At 42.4% G+C, this 12,221-nt stretch overlaps 1 protein-coding gene across 4 annotated transcripts in view; it reads right to left on the bottom strand.

The window, feature by feature from the left end:
• Positions 1–475: 475 nt before the first annotated feature.
• The window catches only part of BTAF1 (B-TFIID TATA-box binding protein associated factor 1), a 103,104-nt gene continuing 91,358 nt past the window's right edge, over positions 476–12,221 (bottom strand). For all 4 annotated transcript variants that reach the window (XM_039482529.1, XM_039482530.1, XM_039482531.1 and 1 more), the window contains exons 36-38: positions 9,679–9,838; positions 1,437–1,607; positions 476–1,092 (exon numbers count right to left, since the gene is read on the bottom strand). In XM_039482529.1, coding sequence (XP_039338463.1) covers positions 952–1,092; positions 1,437–1,607; positions 9,679–9,838 — 472 coding nt within the window. In that variant the 3' untranslated portion in view covers positions 476–951. The remainder of the gene's footprint in view (positions 1,093–1,436; positions 1,608–9,678; positions 9,839–12,221) is intronic.

Here is a 12,221-nt window from a genome sequence, read left to right as displayed (position 1 = left end):
TTTAAGAGGTTTTAATTCATGCACTAGTACAGTAAACAGTCTCTTCAGCATGGATTTTAGAATTCTAAACAGTGCAAAATCTACTTCTGGAAAAGTTCTGTTTGTATATTTGTTTTTAGTTACAAAAAATATATAGGACTGAAACCTATTGAATACATAGGTCTCTGAATGGGGCTATATTCTAGCCTGATAGATAAATTAAAAAAGCACACCCTCTTAATGGGATGCATAGATGGCCTTAAACAGACCATGTACCTGTATTTAGTATAACACATTAGATTAAAAAGTTGAAGTCAACTGCTCTCAAAGTGATGTCAAAAGATTGAAGAGCATTATATATTTATATTCAATATACAGAGGTGGGCACACATAAACCTAGTTCCATTTAGTTTCCCAACACTCTTTCTAGCTTCTAGGGTTTGCCATTGGTGATGTACATCTTGAAATGATCTGAATGAAAGATCATTATAACTTGTGAAGTTGAATTTTTTTTTACTTTAATAAATCATAAAAGCAAGTTATGTTTAAAATAAAAAATGTAAACTAACAAACCTGAAGTACTCACTGAAACACATGTGTACAAAACTACAGATACAGCAAGAAACAATGGTGGACTTATTTCAAAAGGAAGTAACACTTGTTAGCATATGTAAAACTTGCTGTGTTTTATTCCTCTACCAAATACGAATTTGCATCTGTTTAGCAAGTAAAATTCAAACCACCTCACAATATGTTTACATTTAAATTTTTATACAGTGCAAATATTTAAGACAGAATAATTCCCCCAGTTAAACGTATGACACTATTCAGTGTCAGTCTTTTGCTGATTCTTCTTTCAAGAAGTCTATTTACATATTGAGCTATAGGTTCACTATATATGCTTTGAAATTTGCTGAATATCAGCAGAAAAATATGTGAACTAGCAGCAATTGAATCAAGAATATAAGATGGTTACTTGAGTGAATGCATAAAGCTTTCTAGACTGTATTCAGAATCATACTGTTCTGGATCCCAAAGTTCTCCCAGATTTTCAAGAACTGATTTCATAGAGGCTTTCCCAGAAGAAGTATCTGCTTTTTCACTTTTCCCATCCTTAAAAGAAAAAAAATGGATACATTTAAACTGTAAGTTAAAAAAAAACAAAAAAAAGTGTTCTATAATATTTATTAATCACAAGCACCTTATTTATTCCTAGTTTCCCTTTACACACATCAACACAGGAACATCTCTGAAGGATTGATATTGGTGCTTTTTGGAGCATTGGTGAGTCCATTCCAAGAGGATGAGGGTAACTGCTACTTGGGGAACATCTTGGTGTTCATTATTCTATTTCAAATGCTTGTCTGACCAGTAATCTTAGGATTCACATCACATCATTTATGTTTGCAGCTCTAAATGCTTATTTTTAGTAGATAATTTTGCAAATGATTCTTTACCTTGTCAAGAGTGAATAGGTCAAGAAGCTGATCTGTTCCCATGCTTTGTAGGCTAGCATTCTCTTGGCTAATCACTGTATTTGCAATATTCATTTTGAACTTCTGCAGACCCATAATTTTCTCTTCTAAAGTTCCTCTTGTTATCAAGCGATACACATTGACAACACGTTTCTGAAAGGAAAAATTCTCATTATACAATTATTAAAACGTGTCTAGACATGGTTTTAAAATGTTAATTACAAACCAGGGCATGGGACAGAGGATTTGGGTACGAGACAGCTTTTAGTGAGTGGAGCCACACAGGTAAAGGCAAAAAGCAGTCCCAAAAACAAAGTGCCAACCTGCTCAGATAGTGCTTATAGTGACTGGAGTTAGATTTTAGACTCTTGCTCTCTCCAACTCACAAGACATGGACCAGGCACATAATGTCCTTGAGGGAAAAGGGAGAGAGTCTTGTTTTCAGCAGTAACATTTCTACTCATTCAGGGCATGATCCTGAACACACAACTCCCATTGAAGTCAATAGGTATTGTGGATGCTTGATACCTATCAGTATACGGCCTTTACGCCTAACTTCAGCAAAACACTTAAGGACATGCTTAAATGCTTTTCTGAATTAGCGTCTTTACAAGCAGTACTTCTAGAGATAGTCAGTTTCAGGCCTTTGTTGATAGTGGATGCACCAAGGGATGGTAAGTCAAGATGAGAACAGTACATCATGGAAAAGTATATGATACTAAACTCCCATAAAAAAGGCAGACCAGGGGGAAAATAATGAAAAATAAATGCTTTACAAGCATGAATTAAACCTCAAGCTCTGTTGCTGCTCTGGTGAAGCTTTTTGTGGCTACATCTTGCTGAGGGCCTGAAGTCCTCTCTTGATTTGAGGAGTTCAGTAACTCAGCCAGAAATTATGGGTCTGCCAGAGGTTACAGGAGTGGGTGAGCAAGGGGCTGCACTGTGGCTTGCACAGTGCAGGAGGTCAGACTAGATGGTTATGATGGTCCCTTCTGGCCTTGAAGTCTTCAGAGGACAGCAGGTCCACCTTGTAGTGCTTGATAAAGATGGTAGCATTTGACCAGGTGACTGCATTATAAATTTCTGCTGTGGGTGCATTAGCTTTTTCAGCCCATGAGGTCACCAGCGATCATTTAGAGTGTGCTCAGATCCCTTCTGGAACCAGAATCTCCAGTGCCTTGTATGCTTCCACAATGCATCATCTAATCCACTGACCAACAGAGGAGATGGACGCTCCGAATCCTTGGCTGAAAGGCTACAAACAGGGCACCTGCTCTCCTTGTGGACTCTGTACTTGGAGGTAAATTTTCAGAGACATCTAAAGCAGGGGTTCCCAAACTTGGTTTGCGGCTTCTTCAGAGTAAGTTCCTGGTGGGCCGTGAGACAATTTGATGACCCACGAATCCGGAGGTATGGCTGCTCGCAGCTCCCAGTGTTCCGTGGTTTGCCATACCCGGCCAATGGGAGCTGCAGGAAGTGTCACAGGCCGGGCTACCGCTTCCCGCAGCTCCCATTGACCAGGAACGGCGACCTACGCCTACTGGAAGCTGTGAGCGGCCGTACCTGCGGATGCTCAGGTAAACAAAGTGTCTCGTGGCCCGCCAGGAACTTACTCTGAAGAAGCTGCGAACCAAGTTTGGGAACCCCTGATCTAAAGTGTGCCCTCTTGCCTCAGAAGGCTATGGCCTTGGACAGAATGAAGGTTAAACCACCTCTTGCGAATCATGGAAAGGAGTTCACCTTTGGGATCAATGATTCTGGAGTTCTGAGCACCACCCTGTCCTGATGAAATATGCAGTAAAGTTCCTGCATTGAGACCACCACCAACTCAGTCATCATGTCCACCAGGCAAGTGTCAATCAGAAACCAAGTTTTGATAGACAAATAAAAACAAACACCAATGCTTTGAATTGATGTTTGTCAGGGCTCTCAGTACAAGTGGCGTGCCACTTGGGAAAGAGAGGTCTAATATCTGGCTTGACTAACTGCACTGCCATAAGGAATCTGGCTACCCGGAGGTTCTCTGTCAGAGAACCCACGGATCCTGCAAATATGCTACTAAAAGGCAGACACCTGATGTGTCATGGTGTTGAGGTAGAGACCGTTGTCGAAGCCCTTCTTGAAGAAAATCCAAGATAGCTGGAATTCCTGGATTTCTAGGATTGACTTCATGTTCCCAGCACCAGCCACAAAACACAGTCCAAATACAAGAGTATGCTTTCAAGGACGATATTCTTTCAAAAGAAAGAAGTGTTCTGATGACTTTCAAGGGCAGATTCAATGATACCAGTACTTCCTTTTCAAGATAGAACCATTTCAGGTCTGGATAAAGCAGAGGACCTTGTGAGAAAAATTGATGTCCTATCTCTTTGGGAGCTGGTACCAGTGGTCTCAATTTCCATCATCAGGTCCAAAAACCAGGATCTTGTTGGTCAATGCGGGGTTATTACTGTCACCTGTTCTCATTATTACAGGAAGGTGCTTCAGAAAATAAAACGAGAAGGGTGGAAACACATACAGGAGGCCTTGCAGCCATCTGTACGATAGGGCCTCTCTCCCAATGGATCTGGGATCCACTTATCTGGTGAAGTACTTTGGTCTCTTCACATTCATGTGGTTCATGAACAGGTCAGTTAATGGCAGGCTGGGGGGCATGGCTCAGCATTCACGTCACGCTCCTTGTCAGTACCAAGCCCAAGCTGGGGAAATTAATGATCCAACCAGCGGACCAAATTCGGTGTTGAATCCTGGAAGTGTGCCACCTGAGGCACATTGCATATACATGAAGAAAAATGGCAGGCTGAACAATTGGATGATTAACTTGAAGACTTCCTGATTCATGCACCACCAGGAGTTATTCACTTTGTGCTTGCTGAGCCAGTCTGCCTTCTGGTTCAAGTCTCCCTTTATGTGAGCTGCCTTAAGAGAGGAGAGGAGAGAATGCTCCACACACTGCACAATTTCTGTTGCTTTGACATGTAGTGCTGGGCTTCTTGTTCCCCCTTGGTTGTTCACATATACAACCATGGTCATGTTGTCTGACTAAATCAGGATGTGGTTCCTCTCTAGGCTGGACTGGAATCTTCAAGCACATAGCTTAGGACCGAAAGGGATCTCAATAGTCCTCTGCACTCAAGGCAGGATTAGAATAATAACTAGACTATTCCTGACAGATGTTTGTCTAACCTGTTCTTAAAAATCTCTAATGACTTAGATTCCACAACTTCCCTAAGCAATTTGTTCCAATCCTTAACTACACACAGTTAGGAAGTTTTTCCTAATGTCCAACCTAAACCTCCTTTGCTGTAATTTAAGCCCATTGCTTCTTGTACTACCATCAGAGCTTAAGGAAACCAATTTTTTTTTTAAAAGAGTCTGAGATCTTAAGAGTCCCCACCTGCTGGATCCCACTCCACCAGGGAGTGGGGGAAAGGAAACACTTCCAGACCCCTCTTGGCCAAATTGGGAAGGAGGAGGGTGCTTATGAGCCCTGCTTTAATTATGGTACTCAGGATCCATTTTAGGACTTTGGGGGAGCATTTGTAACCCCACAGTTCTGTTCCCTCTATTCTCCAGGGGCCCCCTTGAGTCAGCTGACTGCAGTCCTCCTCACCCTTTCATGCTCTGCCCGTAGACTCCTAGTCCTCTCCAATATGCAGGGGCGGGAGGCGGGAGTGTCAGCTGCTCCAGTGGGTAGAATCAGACTTTAAGGTCAGAAGGGACCATTATGATAGTCTAGTCTGACCTCCTGCACAACACAGGCCACAGAATGTCACCCACCCACTCCTGTATCAAACCCCTAACCCATGTCTGAGCTACTGAAGTCCTCAAATCGTGGTTTAAAGACTTCAAGGTGCAGAGAATCCTCCAGCAAGTGACCCATGCCCCACGCTGCAGAGGAAGGCGAAAACCCCCAGGGCCTCTGCCAATCTGCCCTGGAGGAAAATTCCTTCCCGACCCCAAATATGGCAATCAGCTAAACCCTGAGCATGTGGGCAAGACTCATCAGCCAGACACCCAGTAAAGAATTCTCTGTAGTATCTCAGATCCCACCCCATCTAATATCACATCACAGGCCATTGGGCATATTTACTGCTAATAGTCAAAGGACCTCCTCCTCCTGTTACTTCCAACTGATGCGTTCCCAGATTATAACAAAAATTCTTGTTATTAATCCCTAAATGCATGACCTGCACTTTTCACTATTGAATTTCATCCTATTCCTATTACTCCAGTTTACAAGGTCATCCAGATTTTCCTGTATGATATCCGTCTTTCGCTGTATTGGCAATACCTCCCAGCTTTGTGTCATCCGCAAACTTTATTAGCATGTTCCTACTTTTTGTGCCAAGGTCAGTAATAAAAAGATTAAATTAGATTGGTCCCAAAGCAGATCCCTGGGGAACTCCACTAGTAAACTCCCTCCAGCCTGACAGTTCACCCTTTCAGTAAGACCCGTTGTAGTCTCTGCTTTAACCAGTTCCTTATCCACCTTTCAATTTTCATATTGATCCCTATCTTTTCCAATTTTGCTAATAATTCCCCATGTGGGGGAATGCCTTACTGAAATAGAGGTAAATTAGATCCACTGCGTTTCCTTTGTCTAAAAAAAATCTGTTACCTTCTCAACGAAGGATATCAGGTTGGTTTGGCACAATCTACCTTTTGTAAAACCATGTGGTAATTGGGACAAAATACAATTGATCTCAATGTCCTTAACTACTTTCTCCTTCAAAATTCTTTCCAAGACCTTGCATACTACAGATGTCAAACTAACAGGCCTGTACTTGCCCAGATCACGATTATTTCCTTTCTTAAAGATAGGAACTATGTTAGCAATTCTCCTGTCATACAGTACAATCCCGAGTTTACAGATTCATTAAAAATTCTTGATAATGGGCTTGCAATTTCATGTGCCAGTTCCTTTAATATTCTTGGATGAAGATTATCTGGGCCCCCCGATTTAGTCCCATTAAGCTGTGCGAGTTTGGCTTCTACCTTGGATGTGGTAATATCTACCTCCATTCCTCATTCCCATTTGTCATCCTATCATTATCCCTAAGCTCCTCATTAAAGACTGAGGCAAAGTATTTGTTTAGATATTGAGCCATGCCTAGATTATCCTTAACCTCCACTCCATCCTCAGTGTTTAGCAGTCCCACTTCTTTCTTTGTTTTCTTCTTATTTATATGGCTATAGAACCTTTTACTACTGGTTTTAATTCCCTTTGCAAGGTCCAACTCTACATGGCTTTTGGCCTCTCTCACTTTAACCCTACATGTTCTGACTTCAATAAGGTAGCTTTCCTTGCTGATCACTCCCATCTTCCACTCCTTGTAGGCTTTCTGCTTGTTCTTAATCACCTCTCTGAGATGCTTGCTCATCCAGCTTGGTCTACAACTCCTACCTATGAATTTCCCCCACCCCTATTTTGGGATGCAGGCTTCTGATAGTTTCTGCAACTTTTACTTGAAGTAATTCCAGGCCTCCTCTGCCTTTAGATCAACAAGTTCTTCAGTCCAATCCACTTCCCTAACTATTTTCCTTAATTTTTTAAAGTTAGCCCTTTTGAAATAAAAAACCCTAGTCACAGATCTATTTTTGTTTATCCTTCCATTTAGTTTAAAGTGAATTAGCTCATGATCGCTTGAAACAAGGTTGTCCCCTACAACCATTTTTTCTGTGAGGTCCTCACTACTCACCAAAACCAAATCTAAAATAGCATCCCCTCTTGTTGGTTCAGCAACTACTTGGTGAAGGAATCCATCAGCTATCGCATCCAGGAAAATCTGAGCCCTATTATTATTACTAGCACTTGTCCTCCAGTCTATATCTGGGAAGTTAAAGTCTCCCATGATCACACAATTCCCATTAGTATTTACTTCATTAAAAACATTAAAGAGCTCTCTATCCATATCCAAATCAGATCCCGGTGGTCTATAGCACACCCCAAGCACTATCCCAGGGGAGGCTCTAGTAGTAGCAGCTTTCTTCCCCAATGTGATTTTTGCCCAGACAGACTGTCTTATCCATTCCATCCCTTATTTCTTTACAGTCTACCTCATCATTGATATACAGTGCTACACCACCACCCTTGCCTTTATTTCTGTCTTTCCTAAACAGCACATACCCGTCAATACCTGTACTCCAGTCATGACTACTATTCCACCATGTTTCTGTTATCCCTATAATATCCGGTTTCACTTCCTGCACCAGTAACTCTAGTTCCTCCATTTTGTTACACAGGCTCCTCACATTGGTGTACAAACATCTTAATTTTTGCTGTTTGCCTTCACTCACATTCTTTACCCGATTAGGCCCAGACATTCTACCACCAGTATCACCTACTAGACTGGTATCTACACTACCCTTCCTTCTTATGTCTTCTTCCTCTCAAATGTTAAAATCCGGCGTGGAGATTACCTGAACATCTCCCCATCATCTCCCCCCAATTCCTAGTTTAAAGCTCTCTTAATCAGTTGTGCCAGCCTCCATCCTAGATGTCTATTTCCTTGCCTACTCAGGTGAAGTCCATCCCGAGAGAACAGTCCTCTGTCCATGAATGCCTCCCAGTGGCCATACACCCCAAAGCCCTCCTTATAGCACCATGGTCTGTTGATCGTCATAATCTTGTCACTTTGTTGCCCTTCTGCCTGTTCCTGGAGAATCAAACTGAAGATCACCTGAGCGTCGATTTCCTTAAGCGTCTTCCCCAGCCTGGCATAGTCTCCCTTGATACATTCCAGCGAGAATCTAGCCGTATCATTTGTTCCCACATGAAGGGCAATCAGTGGATTCTTTCCCGCTCCCATTAGGATCCTCTTCAGCCTCAGGTCCACACACTGTATCTTAGCACCTGACAGACAGCACACCCTTCTGTTCTCTGGATCAGCTCTGGTTACAAGCCTGTCTATTCTTCTCAGTAAGGAGTCCCCAATCACATAAACCTGCCTTTTCCTGGTGACGGTGCGATTCTACGGCCTATCTCCTGTTCCCTCTGGCTGCAAGTCCTCTCGATTCGTATTCTCCCTTGCAATCCTCCGCAACCCATCCTGTATCCTCCTGGGGCTCATATTTGGTATTGTTATCTCCATTGACTCTTCCCCTCTTCCTACAGGACTTGCTGCTCTTTTCTTCCTTGTCCTCTCATCTGCAGCGACCACGTGCTGTGCCCCTACTTTGTTTACCAACTCTGTAAACCTGTTCCTGAGCTCTATTTCTCCTTCACTAGCCAGTCTTTTCCTCTGCCCGGTTCTCTTAGTCACATGCTTTCACTGTCCACTTTCCTCACCCAGCAGTCTCCCCTCAGAGTTCTTTAGTCCTGCTTCTATCTGCAAGTGTGAGCTTTTCCCTTCAGACTCCTCATGTCTTTGCTCCATCATCTGCTCGAACTCCCTTCTAAACTCAGAGTTTCCACCTGCATCTCTAATCCTCAGATCTTTTCTTCCATCAGCTCTATCAGGCGGCACTTCATGCAGACAACTCTTTTCAGGTACTCCCCTCCAGGATCATGTACATGCCGCAGCTTCCACATCCAGTCATCTTCATTGTGTCTTCCACTGGTTGGGTCACTACCACTGCTGCCTCTATCTGTCAGAGGCTTTTCACCTTCCCCTCCAAAAGAAGTCCCAATCAAACTCCCCTGTTTACAGCTCTGTTTGCTGGCTCCTGTGCCGCTGCAGCCTGTCCAACTCATAGCCCTGGGACGTAATAGGGTTAAGGACAGAAGGCTGGGCACAATTCACCTTCTGCTGAGCCCAGGAGGGCAGTCTCAAAGATGGAGCATTGTTTGGTGCTTTTCAGGCTGCTCTGCTGTACCTCTGCACCTTCCAGGTACAGCAGAGCAGCCAGCAGGGAGGCACTGTACCTAAGGCTCTGTGGGTTTCCAACACCTGGCTAAAAACTGGCCGGAGGGGGTGGGGGAGTAGGGAAATCATTGCTCACCACTGCCCCAAATTCTGATAAAAAAGCCCTCTTAGCCAGATGCGAAGGCAGGAATTGTAAAAACCATTATCCACATGCTGCCACGAAAGCGGAGAAACTGAAATCAAGCAGGAGCTGAGAAGGTGTGGCCAGACTATGCAACTCCAAAACTCTTGTCTGTCCATGAGTTGCAGAGAGAGGAGAGCAACACAAACACCAAAAATTGTAGGAGATCCTGGGCTGCGGGAACAAAAAAAGGTGTTTCTGATAACTCATGAAAGATTAACAATTGGTATTTTACCTGCCCAATACGATGTGCTCGATCCATTGCTTGCAGATCTCTCATTGGGTTCCAGTCATGTTCCACAAACACTACTGTGTCAGCTCCTGTTAAGTTAAGTCCCAGTCCACCAACATGAGTGGTAAGCAAAAGAACATCTATGGATGGGTCATTATTAAACCTATATATACACAAATATTAAAAAAAAATAAAAATCAAGTATTTAGACGTTCATAAGAGTGACTGCAGAAATGAAATGGAACAAAACTACAAGTAATTACATTAATAATTAATGTTGTATATAACCACTTTTGACATCATTTTTCACTGCTTGTTGTAAAGCTTTTTTTTTTTTTTTTTTTTTTAATTTTAAGTCACCCGAAAGAGGTTAATTTACACAGGCAGAGATTGTACCTCACCAGAAGAGGAAAGAATTCAGTAAAAACTACTTTACATTATTTACAGAATAACACATCCCAAAAATAAAAAATTAGTTAAGGTAAAAGTTAATGTGAATGAAGGCATTTGTTTCCTTAAAATGATTCTCAAATCTGTTTCCTAAAAATCAGAAAAAGATTAATTTGACACACTGCTACAATGCCAATAATGCTGCACCAATTCACTTTTGTTAATGTAGAAAAATTTGCCAGTAGTTGGGGTACAATGGTATAAGCCACCTGCAACCTCCATTCTGCTTGGAGATTCAGAACCAACTGGCATAAGCTCTTAATGCAGGTGGGGTTGGCCAGGGCATGTTGACTCAGTACGTTGACTAGGCATAGCTCCTTAGGGATAACTGGCTGGAACTTAAAGCTGCCTCGCCTGGTTGAATTCCCAGGGGATGGTAACAGTACTGCTGCCTGCCCTCTCCATGGGAACTCTTTGTCCTTGGACACAGCTGTTGCTATGGATTGACAAATGGCTTCTGTCTATCTGGCCTATAGTCACCAGAGACAGCAGGATTGTAGGTGAATAGTGGAGGGTACACTAGTCTAAACAGGCTTTACAGAGCCTTACAATAGGGTCACACTGCTATAATACCAGGGGTATGGGGGGAGGGCAAAAAACAACCAACCTCTCCCCCCCCCCCCCGCCATTGACATGGACTGGTGTCAGGCAATTTAAAATTCTAGTGGGTATGAAAAAGGAAGTCTATATAATACTGCCATGTATTTTTTTTTTTAAGTACACATATGGGATCTAGTATACTATTCTAGTGACATTGTGTTACAAGTAAGAATGTTCTTTTCACCAATCCTCCTGCCTGAACCTCCTGATTGTTGGGATCAGAAGTCCAAAGAGGAACAAGGATAGGAAAATTGGTCACTGTCACTTCGCTGTTCTCTAAGCATCCTGGGCTGCTAGTAATACTGCTCCCACATGTGTATGATTTACTCTATTCCACCTCCCACAGGAACTACTATACATAGTTTCCCAAAAGCAGCAGCAGATTGAAAGTTAGTTTCATTGCTGTTTTCAGTGTTCTGATAAGCAGCAATGAAACAGCAGTCTTGATTCCCATGCTAGATTCTATGAAAGCTATGAGCAGCAGCACAGTCTTGAGGCAAACAGCTCCACACCCTCAAGTTTAGCCACTGCAGTGCTGGCTTCCTTAGTTCAGAGCCATAAGAGTCAGAAAACTTAATAAAAATAAAATAAAAGTTAAATCTGCAGACAGACACTCTACTCATTAGGGAAAACACTTTCCTAACTGTCATTGGCAAGTGGGCTACTGAATTTACAAGCCTGTGTTTAAATCTAGGATGAACTGGGTTTTGAGTATTATCTTGTGAAGTTATTGGCTGGTCCTTTCAAAGGCCATGTTAATTGTAACATGCTGATGGGAATACCCAGAACTGGGGGCCACTGTGTTACTTCTCTGCCTCTGCAAGCGCGAGCTTTACTAGATATAAGACTGTCAGCTCCCTGCCACATCAATTGGTCTTCCTCACCAGCAAACTTTTCTAGGCTCCCCCAGCCCAAATCTTGTCTAGCAAATAACAGTAAGTAGTGAACTCCAGCTTCTCCGAGATGTTTCTTTGCACTGCCTAGCACCTATCACTATATAGTCACAGTCACTATTAAAGTATGCTGCTCTGATAAAGAGATAGCACATTACAATTTATTAAAACAACGGGTAAAACACCCTTCCCTTTGAAACACAACACTGAATTGGTTTATAATAAAAGCAAAACACATGGATTAAATGATACTAAGTAAAAGAGATAAAGGTAGAGATGGTTACAAACAAAAGTGAAAATATGCACCTAAATGTCAAACAATATGCAGTCTTTGTTCAAGATGGTTTCTCTCACAGCTTGGGGGAGGGGAGATGTCAAGAGTATATGGAAGGCTCCAGTCCTCTTCTTGAGGAGCACCATACAAGGACCAGCAGGTACAATTTTGAACAGAGGGCCAAATGACCTATGGGTATAAGGCTCTACCAGAGTGACAAAGTACTTAATCTCTCTAGAGACAAAGTACAATAGTAATATTGTAAGTGTTCAAAAAACAAAAAAAAAAAAAACAAAAAAAAAAACCATGAATGTTTGGTTATTATTACA

The sequence above is a fragment of the Mauremys reevesii genome, linkage group 7, assembly GCF_016161935.1.
Source record: "Mauremys reevesii isolate NIE-2019 linkage group 7, ASM1616193v1, whole genome shotgun sequence".
In the NCBI taxonomy this organism is placed as follows: Eukaryota; Metazoa; Chordata; order Testudines; family Geoemydidae; genus Mauremys; species Mauremys reevesii.
Note: the sequence above shows the minus strand (reverse complement) of the source record. Positions and strands in the feature narration are given on the sequence as shown.